Source organism: Hippoglossus hippoglossus, chromosome 20 (genome assembly GCF_009819705.1).
Source record: "Hippoglossus hippoglossus isolate fHipHip1 chromosome 20, fHipHip1.pri, whole genome shotgun sequence".
NCBI lineage: Eukaryota > Metazoa > Chordata > Actinopteri > Pleuronectiformes > Pleuronectidae > Hippoglossus > Hippoglossus hippoglossus.
In genome coordinates this window covers 3,930,600-3,956,014 of record NC_047170.1, presented here as the reverse complement: position 1 = coordinate 3,956,014, position 25,415 = coordinate 3,930,600, and the positions used below count along the sequence as shown (strand labels likewise).

General features: G+C 42.4%; 1 protein-coding gene across 16 annotated transcripts in view; it reads left to right on the top strand.

The window, feature by feature from the left end:
- The window catches only part of svila (supervillin a), a 75,170-nt gene that overhangs the window by 9,014 nt on the left and 40,741 nt on the right, over positions 1–25,415 (top strand). For 6 of the 16 annotated variants that reach the window (XM_034572201.1, XM_034572200.1, XM_034572196.1 and 3 more), the window contains exon 3: positions 23,695–23,758. Coding sequence is in view for 10 of the 16 variants with exons in the window: in XM_034572189.1 (XP_034428080.1) it covers positions 18,068–18,125; positions 23,695–23,758 (122 nt within the window). In the remaining 6 variants the exon portion in view is untranslated. Of the gene's footprint in view, positions 1–17,399; positions 18,126–23,694; positions 23,759–25,415 lie in introns of those variants that run through there. The other 10 variants (XM_034572189.1, XM_034572203.1, XM_034572204.1 and 7 more) reach the window with 10 other exon arrangements.

Below are 25,415 nucleotides of genomic sequence, written 5' to 3'. Positions count from 1 at the left end.
TTGCTATTGTGAACGCTGCTGTGCAGAACACCTCCCTCTGCGTTGCGCATGTGTGAAAGGCAAACTGTGAAAGGTCATATCAGAAAACGGCTGTACTGTCAGGGTCAGTGATGGAGCACACCGACTTATCTCCTGCAGGAACTGGAATCATGTTTGTCTCATTTGTTTTTGTCCGTTATGGCCGTTGGTCTTCAGCCATGTGCGAAAGTGGTTCTGCTCCACAGCGGTAGATTTTTTTTTTCTGTTCTACTGTCCCTCTGTTCGACTTATCATTACCGCTGGAGGAAATAAAAAGGGATTCCTCCCATTCCTATCCCTGCTCGGTGACTCATTCCTCACCGGACCTCATTAGGACAGCTTCCCATTTCTATTCATCTCCATCATAATGTCCGTTAGCGCTGTCAGACACAGTCCAGGTGCACGTCTGGTCTCTTGGTGACCCACTCCCAGATGCCAAGCTGACTCTCTAACTGTGCCTGTTGCTGCCTCAATGGGCCAACACTGATGTCACCGCCAAGCCCACCCTGTGGTTGAGTGGCTAGTGAGCCGCCAGTTGCTTCGTGTGATAGTCCTTCCAGCCCTACCCTCTGGCAGTCTCACTCTTTCTGCCTGTTTCTTTGTCTTCTATGTCCATGCTATCTCTTCTTTCTTCCTGCTTTTTTTCTCAAGTGTTCTGGCTTTGGATACTTACTTTTTCTGGAGATAATCTGTTCAACAAATAACAACCGGAATCAAAGGCGCAATGAAAGGTAGAGACCTATGTTCACATTCATATTTATTCCTTCATCTAATGTCTCAATCTCATTTGTCTTACTTCGGCTGTAGGGTTGCTCCCATTGCTGGACATATCTGCTCATTAATGCACTTTGAAAGCCTATTTATCTGCTGTGAGCCTGGGTGCTTTGGTAGGAAAGGGGGTCTGCTTTGTGTAATGCCAATTTTCTGACGTCGAGTTGACATGTAGGTCGTGGCAGGGGTTGGATGGTAGAGGTGGAATGGGATGATTGGATGGAGGGAGCAGAGAAGCTGGAGCTGTCATCGATGGGTGCTGTCAAGATAAGGTTCTAGCTATATAAGTGCAGCTTCAGTTTGAAGAAAGCTGCATCTTTTGTTGTCTTATTTCTTCTTGTGTTCTCTCTTCACTCTTGATTTCTGAGGCTGTGCTTTGATCACACTCATGCTCCCTCTGACCTCTTTCTCTGCCCCCTTTGAAGCTCCTATCTGCTCTTGCGCTGTCTATTTGTGGCCACTGACTGACACCTTGAAATCTTCTGCTGCTGCACTAAAAGGTTCTCATGGGCAAACTGTGCTGAGCTCCTGTCTCTTGTGTGTGTGTGGTCCTGATGTGCACAGGATCAGAGGTGCAAACCGGAGTTTGTAGAGCACTTAGCAAGAGGGAGTTTAGCTTTGATCCAAAGCAGTCTGCACATCTGGATGCTTACCCTGCAGTTTGGCAGAGAACAGCTTGGTTGAATAAACTTTGGCACTATTGAGAGTGAAAGAGTTTTCACTTTTTGCTACTTGATAATTGAATGGACATTTTATAGAGAGAAATTCCTAATTAGAAGGCCCACACAAATTTGAGGTTCTGGAACACAATGTAAAATACTAGTCCAGACTTGCTAGATATTAGTATGAAGCCAAACAAGTAGCTAAATACTTGGGTTTATTGCTTCTTATAAACAAAACATAGAGTTGTATTGTTTGACAGTAATGAGCATTTGACTGTTCACATCAGTGTCCATTTAATGAAGTAAGATCCAGAGTTCAGCATTATTTTAACCCACTTTGTATCAGTTACAAAAGAAGCCATACAACAAAGATTTAGTTGTCCATCAACTAATACATGTAAGCACTGCAAGTTGGTGAAAACTAATTTTCCTCATGTGGCTATGCCAAAACTGTGTGGCATCTATTCTACACTTTTACATTTTTTAAAAAGGCATGAAAAGCAACACATGAGTGGTGTTAAAGCTCGGAGAATCCATTGCTGATGAGATAAGCACGAAGAAAACAAATTGGAACAAAATGAGCTTAAAAAAAACGCTATGCTCATAATTGACTACATAGTTGTTTAGCAGTTGGTTTAATTTCCTATTGGGTGAAGTATAGATGATAGTAAAACTGCAATAGTAGATCCTGTTTTTGTCAAATTTTTACAACTGCTCTAATGTGTTGGTCAGTGAGATACAGATGAGTCGGGTTGTACCAACCTGAGTGAAACGCTCTCGGCTTGTTCCTTTGGATGAATAGGTTTGTCGTGTGACCTCTGAAAGTGCGAACTGTTGCCCGACTGAGAACTTTGCTTGTAGAAATATCGCAGCGTGCATAGCCGAACCACTGCCACACTACTGACATCCAGTCAGCCGCCATGCTGCTAGGGCACATTGGATTATTTTTATATTGGATAGACTTGAGTATTAGTAGGTGGCAAAAAAATGTCACAATATATACGACTCATTTGAAAGGTATATTGTGGATGTTTTCAAGATTGATCACAGTATAATATTGTCAGAACAGCCTATTGGTGTATTAAATATTTTTTTTCAAGAGCATAAACATTTGTATGAGCATTATATACTTCAGCCGACTGTAACTATCAAACTTGTAAGACAACAATAGCAAAGATGACCTAGTTTTGTTTTAAATAAGCCATTCAACCTGTTCTTTTTCCTTTTCCCGTGTGTTATCTCTTCACACAGCATTTTAAATGTAGACTTTTCAACTTTTAAGACACTGACTTGTGTCTCACTTTAATTGGCAGTGGTGTTTCATGCTCAGTGCTCTGTGTGAATGGTGTCCCATGCTGCAGGATGATTTCAGGGCTGAACAGGCCCAGTCTGGCCCGGTCTGCCCTGCATGTGTCCGCAGTTACCCATGCATGTCTTTTTTGTTGTGGCCGCTCTGCATTAACAGAATACTCCTTTATCCAAAGCTGCTGACTGTGAGTTTGCCTGCACGTCTGACAATCTTCAAAGCGAGCTGGCGAAGGAGGGGGACGGTTTAATAGTACACATATTTCCAGTTTTTCTGCATCCCAGGACATTGTTGTGGTCTCCCTGCAACTGTTTATGGAAAAACAGGAGGCAAGTCTCTGCCCTCAGTCGTCTGTGTTGTGCTGACAGTTCAGTGTGGTTGGGGCATGTTGGCAATCAGCATTCAGCTCTCGCCTAACAAGGGGCTAAATTGCAATCACATTTGCTTTAAAAAAAAATTCTGCTGGCCTTAGAAGAACTAACTAACTTCTTCTCTTATTAGCTCTGGAATGGCTGAATTGCATCGTTTTCAATGCACAAAGCCCCGTTAAAGAGTCTCAAAGTTTGGCCTCAGACCCAGAGCTGCTTTCACATGCTGAAAAAATCCTGAGTCAGTTTTAGGGTTCAGCTTTTCTTTCAGTTTTTCTTTCAGTTTTTTTTTTTTACAAGTCTGTTGGTGTGAATTGTGAAATCTTGGAAGAATGAGGTGATTTTTAAGGCGTCTTAGAGGTTTTGAGCGAACATTGCGGTTGTACCTTGTTGTCAACACTAGATGGTGCTCTTTGCCTTGAAGCTCTGATGCAAAGTGAATGATAGTCCCTAATGATAGTTAGTACATGCTACAGTAGTTACTCAAAGTATTCTGTAGCCCATAGATTCCATAGACGTTCCTTCCATTTAAACAGCATTTAATGACACATCGTCCTCTATGTCCCCCACTCCCCTCTTTCATGTGACTGGCAGCGTCCCAGCGTCCTCTCCTTCGCCCAGTGTGTCCTTTGTTCATTGGCCAGCTGAATCAGAGCCCTGTCCTTATCTTTGGGTCTTTGTGTGTTAGATTCCCTTCCTTCCTCTCCATCTATCAAGTGTTGTCCGTCACTTTGCTTTGGAACCTCAAATGTTGAATCAGCATGATGAATAAGAGGTTTGTTTTGCCGTGAGAAACTAACTGACTGTTTTACAGTAGGTATGTTCACGTTACTTTTTAGAACTCTAACTCCAAATCTGATTGCGAGATGATGAGTCGTTAGGATGGCGTCTTTGTCTGATGTCTGCGGTGACATTGTACCCCTCCTGCCACAGGTCTGACTGAGCCTGTCATCTGGTTTCCTTTTTCATGGTGATGTCATTCGGTGGGTTGATCAGTCAGTCCACCACTTTAGTCCAAAAGGAAATATCTCATCAACTGTTTTGTGGATTGCCATGCAATTTTCTACAAGCATCCATGGTGCGTAGCAGATGAAGTCTAATGACTCAGATGCTGCCCCTCGCTTTTCTTGTCGTGCTGGGGGGGGACCAAGGGCGGGGCCAGGGGGCCATGGGCCCCAGCTGAAATCTAATTGGTTCCTGAAGTGTCCCCTAACTAAATGCTTTTTAGGTTATTTTTTTTATTTTTCTAAGTACACAATTTGTTTGATAAAAGTACTATTTTCAAAATATATTAAATGATGTTGTGGCATTACTGGACATGTAACTGGGTCCTCTGTTAATTCTGACCCCTTTATGGCCCCTGATATGAATAATATCCTAAATCTGTCATTGCTGTAGTGCCACCTGCAGGTCAAAGTTGTCACTTATCCTGTGAAATAGCTCAACATCTAGTGGTTTGACATGCAATTGATTCTCCAGTTTACTTGTCACGAGGAGAACTATCACCATCACTTGTGACAAGAGTTCCAAACTATAAACTGTGGCTCAACAGGAAGAACACAACCAAAATAGCAATGTCACAAAGGCTTGCTTGGGTTTGGACGCTACAACTATTTAATGTAAAGCCTCTATTAACAGACCGTGTAAATTAAGTTGGGAAAATTAGGCCTTTAGGGAAGGTGTAATGGAATGTATTATTTAGTGTATTTTGGGAAATGTAGGATTCAATATTTTTAGATTTGGCCCATATTCGAACAGTCACAATATCTCAACCAACTTTTTAACATTTTAGCAAACGCCTCTAATATAGCATTTTTCTATATTTTTAGTCATTAAGGGCTCCAACTCATTTTCACAATCGCTATATCCCTAAATGTTTTTAGTTAATTGATGAATGATGGATTTTGAGATGTAGTCAAGATTTTTTTCTGCAGTATGAATCATCACATATTTCATTTTTTTTAAAAACCTTTCCTTTTTGGACAATGTGTGTTTTAACTGTAACAAGTCCACAAATATTAATTCACCTCTGACCGTATAAATGCCAAAAGACTCATGTGTTTTTCAATCAGAACCCTATGGCCCTATAGTCCAAATACACTACTGTGTTTTTGAGTGACTTTCTATAAATCTAAATGTAATTATATGTTATGTTATATGTATTGTAAACTCAGAATAACTTGTCCTGCTTCCAGCTGGCCTCTTGACCCCCACTCATAACTTTTGTCATTTGATTGATCTCGCCTGGCGTTGATGGATTGGGAAAGCACCGTGCTAAATTTATCACCCACCCTTTTGGTTCATGCCTGCTGTGGATCTAGTCACAACACATGTGCTAAAGCGGGGTTGTAGATAGAAAGTGGGTGGGAGGTGTGGGGCCTGTGGACCCTGTCAGTCTATCTTTATGTCTCAGTAGTCATGTCCCACAACCCTCCGGAGCTCTGACCCTCTACAGGACTGTGGAACCAGCAGGGAACCTTTTAACAAGCTTTCCACCTGGAACACAACCTAAAACTCATTGTCTCTCTGAGAAGATAACGTCCATTAAGAAGGTATGTGGCTTTTTGTTTTGGTTACCGACTACAGATTTAGATGTTGGTAAATGACTTTGGAGTTGAAATGTTGTTTTAAGATTAATTTTATTTTGGTTAGATCAGTGAAATTAAATGTTGGATGGTTTTCGATTGATGCCAATGGAATCCTAATGTTTTAAACTCTTGAAAAGTGGTCTGAAACGTGCTTGTTGTATTTTGTTTTCGGATCCATTCTGAACCATTGTTATGAGGATTTAATTTCAGTCTGGTAGATTTTTTTTATATTTCTGCTGAGACTGTCAGGTCCAGGTTGGATTCTGGCTTTTTTCCTAGAAGCAGCTCAGCGATAAATCACAGCAAACTCGCCTTGTGGATGTAATCTATTGTATGTTCAGTTGTTTATGTTAAAGTTTGGTCCAATTCCATGACTGGCAGAGATTCGCTTGATGTCCGTGCTTGTATGAGTGTGCATTTATTTGTTTGTGTGTATGTGTGTGAGAGATGAGGAAATGAATGGTCGAGGAGAGATTTTGATTTCGGGGCTGCTGAGCTCCTCCATGCGTGATTCATTCAGTGCTGAGTGACTGGCTGAGGAGACTACAGTTGTTCATTGTGCTGCACCTGCTCTCACTCTGTCAGGACACATAGACAGAAATAGAGCGCTGCCTAACAGGGCAACAACACACACAGTCATGTCTCTATGACTTCAGAGGACATTACATTGACTGACAAAAAATTCTTGGAGATGTGCTCTAATCTTTACCATGGTTACTACTTGCCAAACCTAAACCTAAAAACATATTTAGGACTTAGCCTTTTGTCCCCATAAGGAAGACAAGTCCCCATAATGTGACTGTGTAAACAATACAAGTAGTACCTGAACACCACACACACACACACACACACACACACACACACACACACACACACACACACACAGAGACAGACACACACACAGACACCAAAACAAGCCTTGTCTTTAATCCTAATGTCCATTCTAGTTTTCACTCAAGAATTAAAATGCACGTAATAATTTAACTGTCGTTTCCAGTTACTCAGATTTTTTTTTCTCTCTAATTCTTATTATTAAGAAACACCCAAATCGAATGTAATATTCTTGTTGAAGAAGAGTTTAGAAAAGTGGGACTCCTGAGCGATGTCTTTATTTTTACCCTCTGCTCCAAATATACTGTACATGAGGCCTAGTTCAGAGTTACTTAATTGGCTGAGGTCTGATCTGATTTCTCGCGTGGGAGGAGGCGAAGTAGAGCGGGGATGTTGTGGCGCTCTTCTGTTACACACTGTCGGTGTTCGACCGCCACTCTGTGTGTGTGTGTCACTGTCACTTTTCTCCGCTGCTCGTCATGGTGTCACGCTGCAGCGTGTCGGGGAAACGAACGCTGTGATTTGGTTGGTTTGGATCCACAGCAGCTAATCTCTTACCAGGGTCGAGAGGAAGCGCACTGTGTATCGCTGTATTGATGCGTCTGTGTTGTGTCTGGGTCCAGCTAATCATTCAAAGAGCTTTTGTCGGTGTGTTTGATTTCCTCTCAGAGCTTTTCCTCTGGGGACTCATTGACCTGTAAAAACGGATAGCAAGTACTTTTCAGGCGCTGCTGATGAGGGAGACCCAGCTTGTCCGCAACCCTCACAGAAAAAAAGACATCACTCAAGCCTGTGTGTGGATTAAGGTCCCGCTGATAGAAGCACCTTGACTGAACATGTCTCATGCTTCTGTGCAAAGCTTATTTTAGCCTGGACATCCCATTGTCAACACTCGGGTTGACCAAACACCAGGCCGACAAGTTAAATAGGGCTTACTCTGACCTAAGACCTTTTATTTACTGTTCTGTTGCCATAGACGGGCATCCACAGCAACTCCGTTTCCCATTTGACTTTTGTTTAGGCATCTAGGTTACAGAGACAGTTTCATTGTCTCCCTTTAGGGACTGAGGTCCAAAGGGTATTGTCTGCATGGTAAGGAAAAGTGATAGATATTCTACTTGCTTTATATCAATATATAGGCTTTGTCATTCATACCATGCATATCATGTTAGCTTATTTTGTGTCACTGTATTTCAGGTGATGTTGTGCTCACTGTCTGTTCCTATTCCTAAACACTGTGTTGAACTGTTTGGTCACGTGGGGGCCGCGGAACAATGTAAACATAATATTGACCTTATACACATACAGGTACAGTTGTTATGACTCAACCATAGACTGTATATAAAGATGTATGAAGCCAAAGCATCTAGATCGCCATCTGGTGTCTAGCTGCAGAATAGGTAATAAGTCCAGCCTCCTCCATGTTAGTGGATGGGACAAACTAAAAAGTCAAAAGAAGTTTCTGTCATCTTGGGGAGCTCTTATGACAATAAAGTATTTTCAAGTGTTAATTTGTCCAGTAAGTTTGGTTTTGATGAGGCTGACTCACGTGAAGGAAGTGCAGACGCGTTGTCCATCTTTGTTAACTGTCTGTGACAGTTACAACACATTCAGCAGACACCGAAAAACAACAGTATTCATTTGGATTAGTGATTGTGGTGACAATCCGAAATCCGGTCTCGTTTTAACTCTGTTTTGTTCTCTACCAACACCTGAGAGAAATATCTGTCTGTTTAGCTGCTAAATGCCCCATTTTATTCACTGGCATGTTGCTAATTTTACCTGCCTACTGTGCTGGCACAGTGGGTTCATCAGACCTTTACAATCTCTAAATATGTTGGAGAGCTGTGGCTGAACAATATATATAAAAAAAAATGGACCTGCTCCAGGCTTCATGGTCGCACTCAAAGTCTTTCTGGAGGCTTATTCCTGGTGGTCCCACGTGGTGGGTCTTAAGTGCATATTTACCCCTCCATGACAGCTTTTCCTTTATTTTAAACCCACTAGTCCCAGTTTCAAATCTAATTAGTGGTGATTAATGATGAGCCACTAATGGCATGTAGGACTTTGAGCTGGGGTCTCTGCCCTTGGCGTTGACCTCAGACTGGAGCTCTGACATGAGCTGCTGTGACTGAGATGCAGCGCAGTAGAACAAAAAGAGCAACAAATGCGCCAATGGCACATATGCTTGTTTCCAATGTTTCCAAATACATATAAGCATTTGTTGTGATCTATTTAAAGACCGTTTATACCTTTACACTTAGATTAATAGTTTTTTCCCAATACCTTGGGTCTTTTGCATCATATGTGATGTACTTGCGCCATTATAAAAATCAAAAGTCTTCTCCAAAGAGAGCTGTGGCTTTAAAAACCAGGACATTAAAGTGACACGTCTTAGTTTTTGGATTTTCATTTAGATTTGTCTTTTTGTCTGGTTGGACTTTGAAGCCATTTTCTCTCAAGGACAGATAATGAGAGAGAACAGACCAACTCTGGTGAGTGTGAGACTTTACTGCCTGTTCACTGATGACAATCTCTCAACAAGTCTTTGTTGATAGACTCTTGAGCAATTATTATAATATTGAATGGGTTGTTACTGTGGACAAAAGAAAATAGCAGGGTTTATTGTCTTTGCTGCTTTTCCTTTGAGGGTCACAAGGGGTCTGGATCCAATCCCAGTTGACAATTGCTTAGGGTCACAAATTATTCTGTACGGCAGTTGACAGTTATAATGATGGCAGATGTAGCATTGAAATTCGTTGCACTTTCTCGATCAAGCTGCCAACCACTGCCTTTTCTAACTGCCATATTTTGCCATCAAACTAATTCAGCTAACTCATGAGTTGGTTGAAGACGCCATTTCCATTCGACTTTTTAAAGATTCCAGCTGAGACACAGGCTAAAGCTAAATGTTCCAGGGATCACCATTCTTACAAGTGGATGATTCGTGTAGGAGATGTAGGAATTTTGAACAGCAGAGAGATAGTTAATCTGAGTATCTGAGTAAATTTAAGATGAAACATTTAATTTCTCTCTAACCCCATATCGTTTGGGATTCTTTTTATACATTTTTTTTTTTTTTTGATCATGCTGAAAATAATCTGTCATATCTAGAGAACTAAGAGTGTGTGTGTCTATGACTGTGTGCAATTGGGTGCGGCTTGACTGAATTTAACTGGACTTTTGGCCTCTGCAGAGGTATGCTCTCTACTCGGTGCCATTCTCGTTCCCAGGGAAATCAATGAAAATGTCAAAAAACGCCCTAGCTCGCCATGTTCAAGAAAGTGAAAAGAAAATCCTGGATCCAAGTTTCCCTGATCCACAACATTTCTATCTTTCTATCTGAAATCTGTTCAGTCGGTTTTTTTTGCCAAATCCTGCTGACAAACAAACAGATTGACAGGGTTGAAAATATAACCTCCTTGATGGTAGAAGTAATAAAATCTGTTTCCGGAGCAGCAACAAAAAAGTTTACAGAAGAGACACTATACACTCAATATCTCAATGGAAGCAAATCTAAAATGTCGGTAAAATAAACATTCCCTGACTAACAAAGAAAACCGACATGAGTCAGTATAGAGGGGGTTGGTGGTGGTTTGTCTCAGCCAGAGGATAAGTTTACCACATCTCAAGATTCAAGTATAAACATGCTATAGATAGACAGCCTACATTTTAGCCTGTATAACAGTTTGCTATAAGCTTAACAAGCCCCCTGCGGTTGTGTAAAACAATTGCTGACATGGATGAATACATAACTTTTCCATTTTTCTTTTTAATGAGTTGTTTTCAACTCATTAAAAAGAAAACATTACCTCAACTTTACCTGGTTCACTGTGTGCCCTGCAGCCTGCTCAGCCCTACCAGGATGTTTTTCCCCCCCCATTGGGCTACGATGCTGTGAAAAACATACAGATGCTGCTTTTGAGTGTTTATAAAATAGGAAGAAACCCTGATAGTAGCAGTTAATGTTGGCTGTTTGTTGGCAATTTAGCAAAAAGTCTGTTTCCCTTTATACAAGTATTCCAATTTCTCAGCCTGGTCAAATGATATTTACTTATCAACCATTGATAAGTGACTGCGTAATGAATTGATGGCGTAATGAATATCAGAGCTGCTACGGATATCATATCTCACTCCCCAGCTCTTACTCTGGAAATAGGTGCATCCTGCCAGGCACTGATTATTGCAGCTACATTTGGTTGAGCTCACCGATGGCAGCCTCCGCTCAGCTGGCTCACCTCACACTGCGTCGACTCTGGGAGGGAATGAGAGAGACAAGCTTTCCACTCAGTGTCTCACTGTTACCGTCCTGCAGGATGACAGTTGTTGGGAAAGTGTCCTGCTTCAGGAGATGGAGGCAAATACTCTGGCAAACGGGAGCCATGAAGAATTTCGGGTTGTGTAGCTTTCTCTACTGTCCAGATGTGCTGTGTGTGTGTGTGTGCGTCATACAGCTGTGGGCTCTATATGTGCGCATGTTAACTTAAGAATAGATCTTTCCCCCGGGTCCTTGTTTGAATCAGATAGTGTAGACGTGTTTCTGCATTTCAGGTGCATCACATGCCTCAAGGGTCAGATCATCATTGAGGAACAGATGGTGCTATGTTGGCTCATATGATTACAAATTAATCATGATTGCAGTTATGGTTTTGGAAAGTGTGCAGTCCACTTCCCATTCAGGGACAGGGAAAAAGAAAAGTCAGTGTGACAAATGGTTTTTGGCCCTGTACCCTGCATTTTTGGGTCTGTTTTGTTGTTTGGTGTACTTTTTATACCCATGGATAATGGGACAAAAGTGGACAGCGTGATTTCAGATGTTCTCAGCAATTTTGAAGAGGTTTAACAGCAGAAAGAAAATGGTAATAGCAAGCAAATGTCAGCGCCAAGGTTTGTTTTTGTACTGCTGCTATTTTTCACCATCCAGCGTTTAAAAAAAGAACAAATCTTTTTTTAAGAACTGCCTCAGTAGATGTTTTTTTTTTTTTCCCCCAAAGGATAGTGGTGAGATGATTTGTTGATTAATCACCAGCTCTGTGATTGGCTGAGAGGCACACAGCGCTGGACCTCTTGGAGGAGTCCACTTGGAGTCTTTGAATCTCCTACTTAGCACCTCTTATCTGTTTTTGTTTTGGAAAACCGCGCTGAGCTGTGTACAGAGGCCAGAGAAGGTCAGCGTTGTCTTGCCGTGTCTATTTTCAGTGCGACTGGTACGTTCCAAAGACTTGAAGCCGCAACGACAAGACGGCGATAATAAGGTTCAAATCTCTTGTGCAGGAGTGTGTGTAAAAGTTGCAGGTCTGTCATATCTGACCTCAGGGGCCCTGCAGGGATCAGGGGGCCACTGAAGGTAGATGCTCTGTGATATTTAGGTTAACACTTTATTGGAAGGAATATGGGCTTGAAGAAATTTGAAATTGGCCACTTGTTGTGAGTTCAGACCAAGTTTTAAAAATCTGTTTTGATTTCGCAAGCTTGATCCAATACATTTCCACTTCTTATTTATATCCCCTCTCTTTTTTCATTGGCAGTTGTAAGACAACAAAATATCCCGGAATTACATACAACATTCGTTTGTCATTAAATCATTAAGCTGGATATGAATGGTGAAGCTGAAAAGAGTCACCATCGTCCATGCTCTACAAATGCAGAGTATTGCTGTTATAGTAACAGTGAAGTCAGTGTTTTCCGAAGTTTTAAAGGGGCGCAGGTGCCGCATGGGTTCTAGGTGCCTCAGAGTTTTGTGTTATTCAAGACAATCACTATATATATTCTCATAATTTAAGTGGAAACAAATCTAAAATATCAGTAAAAGAATATTCCTGGGTAAAGTTCAGAGGGAACACAGACATGAGTCAGTATCAGTCCTCTGTCCTCATCCCTCCGTCACTGCTGTGATTCACTGTCTGCAGGTGTAGAGGAGGAGGGTGGTGATGGTCTGGTTAACTCATTAATTGGATAGTTTTGCGACTGCATCATTCAAGATTCAATGTAAATATCATGTAACATAAGATTGTATGATGAAATGACAGGTGCAGTCCCTTTTTAAGCTGCTCACAAATGTGTAATATTAATGAATGGAATAAATAATCAAGTCATAAAAGTAACAGCACCTCAGTGATGTATGGACGGCTGTGGGGAAATAAAACTCAAAGTTTACTGTCTCTTGTGTTAATTTATCTTCTGTGGCAGTCAGCTGTATTAGTCAAGGAAGTAGAGGAGGATAAAGACACCTGAATGTCACTTAGTTGTTAAGTATTGAGTTAATTTATCTTTAGCAGCTGTATCAATGTATCAATGATACATTGATCAATGAGACTGTATCAATGGAACCTTGCTTCTTCTCCAGATCGCTTCAACACAATCTATGGCTCCAAATGTGCAACATGGCAGAGATAATATCCGGGATATTTTAGCTTCATTCCTGGATACTGGGAGAAAGTGAAGACGCGTCGTCCATCAGCCTATGGTTCAAAGCATTAACTCCATATTCAAGTCACTGACTTGACTTGTTTCTTCACCCTCTCTCAGAAGGTCAAAGGGCACATGGAAGAATCTGTCTACTTCCTACTGATATCCCATCATACCTGGCAAAGGACATCAGACAACATTCCAAATGAAGTTTCAGCCTGAGCCTCCCTCCCCCTAACTCCCTTTATGTGTGCATATGAATATCTTTACCTTTCATACTCTGCCCCCCCCTATCAGTCTGAATTTATGGTCACGCTGCAGAGGCTCGGGCTCTGCTATGCGTCTGCAGAGACGGAAAAGCCGTGCGCACTGTATCTCTCTGCCTCTCTCTCGCCAGGAAAGACGAATATCTTTCCTAGGGGACGCCATAAATCTGGACTTTATTTCTGAGAGTGCTGTGAAAGAGCCCAGAGCAGGAGACCAGCGTTTGCTAAAACTTATTTCTCTCCCTCTCTCTCAGCGTTTGCTCTCCTCTCAAAGATATTCTGACCGTGAAGGTGATGCAGCCATTAAGGACGTCTCCCCGAGCAGACCTGTCAGGATGCCTCTGTGCGCCGGAGGTCATTTTAAGTGCAAACACGGACTGTCTGGAAGTGTTTATCTAATAATGACCCACTGACTGGCTGCACATGTGAGCTTGTCCAGGCTGAAATAGCAGATTGTTTAGCTGAGCGAACATCTGGGAGGATGATTGGTGGAGTTTACTGTCTCTGTTATTATGATGTTCAACACGATCTGCCTCACTCTTAGCGCTGTTGAATATCAACATCCTGAAGTGGCTTTCTCACAGTTCGCCTACCAGTAATGACATTGTGATTAACATTTTAATTATTACATGTTAATTCAATCAACATTTCAACTCATGTGATTGCATACACACCAACTGGCACCAACTATTTACAAGCACATGCTTCAAATACGTCCATAAAAGAAGAATCCATCAAATTTTGGTGCTGATCCTGTTTTTTCTTCTTTTCTTTACTATTGCACAATTGTTTTTTTTGACATTTTCTGGATCTTGATGATGAAATCAGGTGTGTGTATATATAGGGAATTTGATTTTTACAAGTGTGTGTGAAATTTACTGCAGCTTGAATTTAAAGGGGCTTTTGGGCCTCGGCCGAGGTATGTGCTCGACTGAGTGCCAGTCAGTTTGCAATATATTGAGATCTTTGTGTTATTTCTCTAATCAGTTTTGTAAGCTTACACGGATTGACACTTAAATCAGTTTCCTGGAAGTAGATGTTCCCCTTATGATTCTCTGACGAAGGTGACGTGTCTAAATATAGAGTTACACCATTTAAGTCTTTTAATTGCTTTATCACGGGTATGACTCTTCAAGTAAACACTATGCTGTTGTTCCCCATGGTTGATGTGTAGTTCCATTTGACTCCAAATTAGCTTTAATAGCACATGTAATAATACACATGCTCAGATGCCTCGTATCTGCTGCAGAGTTGAAACTAATTATCTCATAATGTGGAATAACTTGTGCGTGCATGTTTGTTTAAATGCGTTCTTCTTGTCCCAGGGGATGAATCAGCGCAAAGATTAGAGAACAAGAGTAGTGTTGCATCCTTACAGCGACTTGTGAGATCTTGCCCATTCTTGGCAGTAAAGACACCTCGTTGCTAATAACAGGGTAGTAACTTTCAGGTGGTTGTGTAGGTGTGAGGTCATCCCTGTAGCAGATGAGACAAAGAAACATATTAAATGTATTACGAGTGCCAGAGGTTGGATGTGGTAGGTACAGAGGTGATAACAGCTCGGAGAGTAAAATCTGTTTTGGTTTGTGTCTAATCAAAATCCTCAGTTTGGTCGCTTACGCCAAGAACAGTCGAAACAGTTTAGTTTTTCATTTAAAGGAGTTTAAGTGTCAGTTGAGTCTGAAGCACTGAAATAGTAAAGTGTCAGTTGAGGTGAACGCTCTCAATAGAATAGAAGTGTCGGTCGTGTTAAGTATTGTAAACCGGTTGCATGTAAGCACTGGGGCACCCGACAACAGCTGAAATATTAGAGATACTTGAAACTTGATACTTGTACTTCCATCAGTAACACATATAGGGCTATATAACAAAGATTAAATATATAACAATTTAATGCTCATGCATTTTGCAAGTATAGTGAGGAGCGTTTTTGTAAATTTCTGCCCAGAAAGATGAAACGTGTACTTAAACTTTTATTTAGGCCCACATCCCATACACAAACATGGAGGAGACTGAGTTTATGACCAATACTGCAGCCAGGTGCGAGATGAAAGTTGAACGGAGAAAGCAAGTGAAATTCAGATGGTCTGGCTTCGTTATCTCACATATTTCCTCTGCTGTTTTTAATAGAGGTTTTTTTATTTAAATACATTATGAATCATCAGCTGTCAGTCTGGAAGTAGTCTGTTAAACCCTCCAGGCTAGTGTTGGAAAAAACAGGTAAATGTTGGTTGCAGGTACTGCTCTTCCCATTCCCTCACCCCCGGTGTGAATTGGCAGGTTTGTGATGTTTGTGTGTGTGTGTGTGCGCGCGTGCAGTTCACATGCATGAGCCTGATGAGCTCATCTCCGAGACGGATCCAAAAACATGCCACCTCTAAAGTTTACACACCCCAGTCTTTCAGTCGGGCTGAGTCTTGACACACCTGTGCCGACCTGGATGGTGAGGCTGGACAGATTTATGTGATTTGACAAATGTTATGATGTGATAAGCCTGTTCTGTGTTGGTGCTTTTGAAACGGCTCAACAACCTGGCTTAGATTTAGAGAATAGTTTAGAAAAACTCCACTGAGATTCACATATTCTGGAAGGAGGCAGCAGGCCTCTTCTAATCGCTTCTCCTGCCAATCCACAGTCACCCAGTTGAGAAACTAGCATTTGCGACCACTTCCATCCATAGATCTGCTTTATGTTGACACCTGCGGGTTATAGGTGGTGACAGTTTAGCTCTGTGTGCTGCAGAGAGATAAGATACTGCTCAGTGTTTTCCCAGCAGCGTGTTGGGCTCTGCGCCAGCCTCTCTGCAGTGCCCTCTCACCACAATGATAAGCACGTCATCGTCACTTTGACGTATAGGTTAGGTGCGTGCATGCGTGTGCATGTGCCTTTGTTTCATTCTTGGCATTCGCTCACAGAACAATCACACACAAAGGGGTTTAGACACACCATGATTCACAGGCAATATCGGTTTATCGGTGCTCTGAGACACACAAACACTTGATGAGTGTGTTAGAAGGAAAATTGTAGGATTGTCGAAAAAAAAAAACACTATTTTAAAACCTGTTATTGGGTTAGAAACCTCTCAGGTCATTTTTGATTTCCAAGGGGCATTTTCAACAGTCGCAGACCAGAAGGCCTCTGGATGCACTTGGAAAGACAACCAATCAGAGCAAAGAAACGTTTGACGATGGGCAGATCAATGAAACATTACTGGACGCACTTATCCTGCAGTTTCTTTTCTACCTCTTTTACACCATAATTAGTGAGCATACGCAGGTTTCTTAAACAAGGGTAAACCCTCTAAAGAAAGACCAATGACTCCTTTCCCATTGCCATTAGAGGAGTTAGCCTTTTTGAGTTACGTTCGACGTTGTTGCCCCCGTTGTGCCGGGAAAGGTGCGTCTTGACTGCCAAAATAAAGAGGAAATTAGCGTGTTCACCTGGATGTCACGTTTCCATCACTGCCCATTGGACCTGAAGCCAATACAAACCTGTGTCCACTGCAGAGTCATTTGACCCGTGAGTGGATGCCAATTGAATCCATTCGCAGATAAAAGCCAGATGTTAGTTCGTGTTCATGTTTTTTTTTGTGACCAGCGGTAAAGGCATCCACTTCATCTAATAATGTCGCAATAGCAGATTGAACAGACGTCTCCATATCAGCAGCAGCCATCCTGGTTATTAACGAAAATGCTTCAGGGCCACTGCGCTGTCAGTCATCGAAGCAAACCCTGCCCTGTTTTAGATAAATTGCTGCGACTGGCCCGACCTGTTTCAGTCTGAATGAGAGGGAGGGGGGGGGCAGATCCATCTGCGAGAGCAAATAAACATGAGCTCTCTGATTGGGCAGGTTTCCAGGCGACCTATTTTACTCACCCTTGCACCTCTTTTCAGCTGTTCAGGGAAGAACCAAAGTGTTTTGCATTTCCCTTCTCAGCAGAATCCTAACCCGATTGGCCTCAGCGACGCTCCCATTCTCCCTTTCCCTCATTATTGCCTGCATGGTCCCTGATTTTGTTTGACTGTATCTTTCTTACCTTCTCCTTGTCCCTCCCCCCTCCCTCCCTCCCTCCTCCCTCCCTCCTCCCTTCTCTCTCCGCATGCTGATCCTTTTATTTTGTCCCTGCTGAGAGATGACTGGAATTTCTCATCTGGCTGAGAGAGTGATTTTAACTTTCTCCTCTGCCCTTGCTCACTTTATTTCCACTCCCATCCACTCAGCCTGCACGCTTTTCTCCCCCCGCTTCTCTCTGACGCTCCACGACACTTTCTCTGGCTCCCCACTCGACTGTGTGAGCCAAGGGAAGGCAGCACTCTCCTGGGACACTAGAACTATTCTGTCTCTTTTCCCTCTTCTCTGAGCCTGGGACGCGCATTCTGCAGCATGCAGCAGGACACTTTGCTCCCATCTGTATAGTGAGGATGGGGCCTAATTTGCTTGCCTTGGCTAATGAGCTTAGTCAGTGCTGAGCAGCTTTTAGCCCTGCAGGTTGCTGTAGTGGCCACTGGCTAAGGCTCAGTGTTTAGCGGGAGGAACCAGAGCGGAGGAGTGGATCGGAGAAGGGGGCAGAGCTGCAGCCACAGCTTCACCACTCCTCTGCTTGCCTACCAGGACCACCTCTACTTGTGCCGACACTGCGGCTGGGACATCTCTTTCTCACTCCCTTCCTCTCTCCCTCCCTCCTCTGCCTCACTACCTGACTCCCTCCTCTCTCTCTGTCCTGAAGCAGTGACACAGTGTCTTTGTAGCTGCATCACCTTTTAAGCAGCTGCCCCTCTTTCTAGCCTCTTTTCATCTCTTTCTCTTTCTTTTCCTTCTCACCCTCTTCCCCCTCACGTTGTTGCCAAAATGTATCGGAACCCGTGGATCTCGAATTACCTGACTCATGTCAAGTTTTGCGGCCAAGGTAAGGCAGCGACTCTCGGGGCTCTGGGGCTCAGTGCAGAGCTGAGATTTGAAACAGGGACTGGAGGCTTGGGGACAGGTTACTGGGGGACTGGTTGTGGATGTGGGGAATCTGAGCTGTTGAAAGTTGGCAAGCAACAAACTGCAGACTCCCTTCCTCTGTGCTCACTGCCCTGCTCTCCACTCAGCTGTCCTTGCACTGCAGCTGTAGCCTCCAAGGACACTACGTAGCACAGATAACGGACTCTTTAACAGTGCGGGGGGCTGTTGTAGGGATGCAGCTATTTCTGTGCTGTTTCTATTTGCACAGCTACTTAGGACTCAGAGTCTTTTATGTGATTTATATACGTTTGCAGTTGATGTCATTGATGATGTATGTGCAGAGCAGCTTAACGTGAAGAATCACTTAATTTAATCACAGCTTTCAAGTTTTAATTTCATGTAACCAAATGTCCGATTATATAAACAGAGGTTCAACCAGCCAGGCAGCCCAAAGTCTTACTACCCATTTACAGTAGAGTTTAAAGGGCAACATTTTGTGGTGAAATTCATTCATTGCAATGGAATTGCTATGATCAGCGAATTTGATCACATTGGCGTACACAATTTCCCAGGCGTGAAAGCACAGTACGTGGGGTGCGAGTTTAAGTCGAATGAGTTTAACACGCCAATTTGCACCATGCATTGACCAATGGCAAACCAGGCAGTGCATCCTTGAGGAAATGGAGACCTGGAGTCCAGAGAAAATGAAATCAACCCTTACAATCTAATTTGCTTGTACATATTTTCCTCCTAGCAACAAAGCTAATTACTTTAAAATTGCTAAATGACAGTGAGCATAAACTTTGTTTAAATGCCTTACAGCTCAATATTTATCTTTGTCCTTGTTGTCTCTCCTCTTGAATGAAATGAAGCACAATCCAGATTATCCTATAAACGGCTGAGATAACATTAAATAAAAACGATTGTGATAGACATATGTGATGAGCAGTGTATTCCAGATTACTAGTGTGATCCCCAGCTCCATTGATTCATTACGTCATAACTACTTATTCCACAAAGAGGCATGGACTCATTTTGCTGTGTCATTGCCCAAATTTTGAAGTCCAGTTGTACTGTATTTAGTCCACAACACAACATTGAGTCTAAATGAGCAAAGGAAACACTTAATATGATAAAACATATTTATGGTTAAATTGATTCTTAATTGGCTAATTCATAGATTATGTAATCCAGCCCTAGCGTGCACAGCTGTATGATTATGCACCAGGTCCACGTAGGCTCCTCTTTTGAGTGTTTCTCATTCCCACCCTCCTCTGTAATAGTTTCTGAGTGAGAGCCGAGTGTTGAGAACTGGCTTCTCCACTTAACTGGCGTGGAGTCCACAACAGGTGGCTCACAGTTTCTGGCTTTTATGTGAGCATGGAGTCTGAGGAAAGGTGTGTGTGTGTGTGTGTGTGTGTGTGTGTGTGTGTGTGTGTGTGTGTGTGTGTGTGTGTGTGTGTGTGTGTGTGTGTGTGTGTGTGTGTGTGTGTGTGTGTGTGTGTGTGTGTGTGTGTGTGTGTGTGTGTGTGTGTGTTTCATGGGTTCGATGTGGCAGAGTTACTGTCCTTTGCTCAGAATTGAATTTTCAGACTGAGCTGCTTGTATACTCATTAATGTTAGTGTTAAAAGCATAATTGCCTTGTTGTCTGGTTCTCACCTAATTTCTGATTCTCCATCTGTTTTTGAATGCTTAATACTTCTTAAGCCCCTCTCAGTGAGGCTTGTTTACAACTCGCTGCAGGCGGCGTGAAGGCAGAGTAGGTGGGCTTCTGTTATGGGGGGGGGGGGGGGGGTGTTTAGACTCACACATGCGTGCTTACACATGCGTATGTGGTGTGATGTAATGTAGACAGTTAAAGAGTGACACGCTTCCTTTTGGGCATGCTGTAATCCCAGGAATCAAAGTTAATCCTGTATCTCAACTTGGACACATGCTCAGTCCCTGATGCTACTTTGGTTACCACACACACACACACACACACCGGGTGCTTTTGTGTGATGAGACATGATGTCAGCACTGCTGCTTGATTGACACCCACTTCAAGTTTCATCTGAGCCCCTATTTGTTTGTAATTTGTTAAAGCTGTGAGGTTTGACCTTAGCCTCCGGTTAAAGTCAGGTTTACCAGAGTGGAGCATTCCCAAAGGTTCCGCTTCTTTTTGTACATACAGAGTTACAGTCTTTTTGCTTCACACCTTTTGATACCTTCACATAAAAGGCTCTCCTCACTTCAGAGCCTCAATGACACTCCACTGAATCATTAAAACATTTCATCCCCATGTTTTATCAGTGTCGAGCCGCTTTTACAGCCCCATCGACACACACGGGGCATGTTGCTGAGGAATTCCTGGCGCATGCCCTCGCGGCTATAGCTGCCGTAGCGTTTCTGTAGATTACAGCTAGCATCAAAGGCTCTGTGACACCTGTGATCATTGTGGAGGCTTTTATGCCTGTTTCTGGTGAGGGGGGGGGGGGGGGGGGGGGGCACATGCCACTATGTATAGGCTGTATGAGGTGTAAAACGAGTCCAGGTCTGTGTTGTTGAGAACTCAATATGTTAGAGCCAACAATAGCCTCAGACAGCTGCCCCCAGGGAACTAAAGCTTTTATTTCTTCATGCTAGCAGTTAATATACCTTAACATTGGCATCTGGTTTGGTTTCACATTCTTACTTTAAGGTCAATTCTGGTATACGTCAACTTGGGTGTCACTCATATGTATCTTCTAATTCCAAGAATCTCTGCCTGTGTGTATGTAGTTGGAACACATACCTCATGAACCATTTTTCTTGTCGACTTCACACTTGGCATGCGTATTGATTGTTAAGGGCCCAAGGAAGTGCAGTGTCAAATTTGGTGCGTTTTGGAAAGCGCAATATTTCCAATATTAATAAACATTTGAATAAAAAGGGAACCAGTGTGCCGTAACAGTGCTGTGATGTCATTTACAGCAATATCATGTTCACGACAAAAATGGAATTTACAACTGATTCTCTAGTTCAGGCTTCTTTGTACTGCATGAGTCAAGCTTCACAGAACTTTGAATGAACAGGTGAACGGCTCTTTTTGCAGCAGTGGCTTTATGGTTCTGCAGCAGTCGGCTCAATTACTGCTGGTCAATTTAAGTTTCAGGAAGAAAGCTGCAACCGTCATTACATATTAGACCTTTAATGACTAATGGTCAGGACAACATTCAACTCATCACCAGCATTGTAGAAATTTAGAAATGCAAAGATACGTTGACTGGGGTCAGGAGCTTGCAAACTTTCCAAAACACCTGAGATTAAAGAAGAAGTCACTTGTTTGGCCAAACATATACACATTATCTAGTTCACAGGAAAACCCTATAACTGTTGTAGCACACTGTAATACAACTGTACTACAACTACAACACCATAAGTGGACCCCTCATTTATCATGTAGGGGCATTCACTGAAAACTGCACCAGTGTGCACTTTATCAGTTTATTTTTGCAATGTGAAAACTTGCACACATTAACCATCTTGTCACATTTGCTACTACTTCTATAGCACATAAGTCATATCTATGAAGAACCACAGCCTGATAGGAAAAAAAATGATTTCCAATATTTTTACAATGGATGCTGTGAGTACCACGTTGTGATGATTGATTGACAACTAGAGTATCAATGGCAATTAATGGTTCACATCGACCAGTAATATGAGAATAAGGCCGATGAATACCAGACCTTCTCTTGCAAGTCTGTTTTTAATCTTTTTCTGCCCTTGGACCAGATTGATACAATTTTCGTCTAAATTTGCACCAATCAGATTCATGATCTCCTGAAATCTAAACGGACCATAAACAAATTGTTGGAATCAGGAGAACTTACTTTTGCAGTCAAAGTATCTGAGATCTCAGTCTTGGATCAATGTATAAATCTGCTTAGAAATAATACAAAAAATGTCAGATGTTGCCTAGTAATTGTTATCATTAGTTTAATAGTTTTTTCGAAACCATTTTAATCTATCCGGAAGAAAAACACAATACATGACACCCAACTGGAGTAAAGGATGAGAAGCTGAAGGTGAAATGTATATGGTCATTTCTGTGGTGATTCAATTTTTAAATGAAGCTCAAACAAAACCAGTTTTAAAGTTGCAGATATGGATACAGTAGGTGTTGATGGCAAAATTAGTACCCACAAAGTGGAGATTTAATTTAATATGCCATGGTCTATAATAAATGATACCTTCACTTGTTCAGATATTCAGGATCGCCCTTGAAGGCTTGCGAGGAATGAGCTGTGTTTTCACGAGCCGTATTTCACCCAGCTGAAACAATATGGGACTATCCCCAAACACACGCAGGCACACTGCCCTCTGCAAATAAGCCTTCTTTCTTCTCCAATGGTGTTTTTGCTTAAGCGGAAGGGATTTAAAGCATCAACCCAAACATCCGTAATAAGGACTAACAAGTCTGGAAACTTGTGGGGGGTTATGGGTGGGTGACCTCAAGGGAGAGGTTAGGGATTTGGGTGGGGCGCGGGGGGGGGGGTCTGAGTGTGTCACGTGGCCCTGAGGTGAACTCGCAGGGGCTGGAAGTGGGACCACATGTTTGTCCTGAAAGCGCACAGCTCTGACCAGGCTGAGGTCTGAGGTTCAGCCAAAACCGCACATTTAAGGGTTTGGAGTCAATAAGCGAAGCAGGCGTCAACATTCCTGAGAGGGATGCGCCACAGAACTGGAATTCCTCGCGAGACTGTTTATGATGCTTAATACCCACTAATGCCTCTTTTCTTGGTAATGAGGCTTTATTTCTCTGTAGGCAGGTGTTTATGTCACTTTTTTTCTTGTTTATGGTCTGGGGGCCATTTTCCTAATAGATACCAGACTTTAAAGCCTTGTGTCTAATTGAGTTTTATCGCATAGCTGCAGAAGTGTTTTTGTGAGGTTTCGGATATTGGAAAGTCTCTGTCTCTCCGTGCCGTCTCCTATCTGTATTCATGGTGGGTGTAAATGCTGCCCAGCGTCAATGATGTGCTTGGCTCCTCCTGGCGCCGTTCCAGCTTCTTTGCTTCTGCATCCTTGACGTGTCATCAGACTTTACAGCTCTCAGGCAGTGACACACAGGCTGTCACCCCTCCATCAAGCAAGCTATGACCTCATGCGCAGCACACAGACATGACATTTAGGATGGAGACAGTCGGTGTCTCTGGCTGTAAGTGTCGAGATGATTTCTGAGTCTGTTGCTGTTTGTGTGGGAGGGTGGGGACGGAGGTTTGAGGTTGGAGGGGTACAAGCCCTTTAACTGCACAGATCACTTATGTTTTGATGTGATTCACTCAGGCAGGCAGATTATTGTTTTCCACATCATTTGTTTTCTCTGTGGAAGTCCACTTAATTAATGTGGGTCTGTGCCAAAGGCCTGCAGACATGCTGGCTGCTTCACCGTGAGATGCCTGGTTGCAATGTTTGTCTGGTCATTAAAAGTTAAAGGTTTTGCTGGATTTAATGAATGAACCGTGCAACATGACTGAATGTTACTCTTTTCTTCTGCCCACAGGACTTGGGAGTGAGTCCCCTATAAAACTAAGCAATCCCAGGTTGCTACAGAAGAGAGCTTTGAGGTAATGTAAACTAAAACACTTGTTGTGTTAACACATTTTCACAGATTTCCATTACAATTGTCTTAGATCACTTTGCTAAAGACCTGGCAGGTAAAAAACAACCTTGGTCTTTATAATAGATAATTTCAATATGAATGATGTCATGTGTACGATTTTGACATCAGATCAAAGGCACAGTGAAATGTGCATTTGAAAATTTAGCAGACATGAAAACTACACTGCTGAGATAAACCATGATATAGTACAACAGCCGACACATTTCTTCCAACAAGGTTGTCTTATTTTTCTTTAAACAAAAATCTATTGCATCTGGATGATTTTCAAGATGTTAATGTAAATACCAAAAACAAATGAGATCCTCTCTGGGTGGATACATTGATACTATATTTACAAGGCCGACACTATTGGCTATTGATCTTATTCTGACTAAGACCTGATGATGATGTTTAAATGGTTCATATTCCTTTTTATATGTTACAGAGTGTAGCCTGGTTATGAGTCACATCAACATTCCCGCCAGAATTTAAAAACCCCAACCTGAAACAGTTACAATTCTACTGTATACCCTCATTATCATTCTCAGTTTTCTTTTGTCTGCTTTTGTTTAAGCAGTTAGTGAATAGCCATATATCAATGTCGCAAAATGCTGGGAAAACTCAGATAGGATGTTACGCTGCGGTTATGACACAAACATGTCCACATAATGTGACCAAGATTGGAATACTCCACATTTGATTATTCTGATGCAGTGTGGTGACCTGTCTGAGTTGTTAGGGAATTTGATTAATCTCCTGTCTGATTCTGACAATCTCCTGTTGCATTTTTCATTTCTGAAAGGCAAACTCTGGAGAATGCCTGGACCCAATTTTCTAAAAAAATGTCAGAGTTCATGTCTGAAAACGGCTTAAAAGAGTATGAGATGAGCCCTTAGAAGTGTCATCACATGCTAATCAAGACAACAGATAACAACCATTTACTGTAGATTTGACCTATAGAGATAAAGCCCTATCCTGGACTAAAACTAAACTGTAAGGTGAAACCATTACACACGTTTAGAACAGGACTGTGATTAGGGGTTTGTGTTTCTCACAAGGCTAATACACAAGCTTATTGAGAAAGTAGCAGATCGGCCCACTCACTGTGCTCCTCTGCAGTGTAGAACCTCTCTGCTGCATCATTAGCAGGATTGCTCCGCATCATGTTGTTGGCTGTGTGTCAAATAGTCCATCATGCACACACCTTAGTCTCCATTTGGGAAGTTTCATTTACGGCAGTGAGGATATCGAAACACCTAGTTAGTGCCAAACCGAGAGAGTGTGGCTTTGACTTGGAAACACTTTGTGTTTAGATGCTGTTATGATTAAAAAGGGATCTACTATGTCCTCGTGTATCAGTGTGTTCACAACACTGTGGTCGCCGGAATGGACAAAACCACAAAGTCATGTTTCCCCAATTCTTGAGCATTTCTTCGTATCATTAATACGCTGCCAGTTCTTTTATAGCTGTGTTGCAACAAAGCGGTTTTGAATCAAATCCATAAATGACTCCAGCATGTTTCTGAGAGGGAGTGGGGTATGTGACTGAGGCAGCTGATGTGATTGCTCAAAACCTGCTCATCGTGTCTAGATAAATATGAGAGGGATTTTAAACTTTAAAC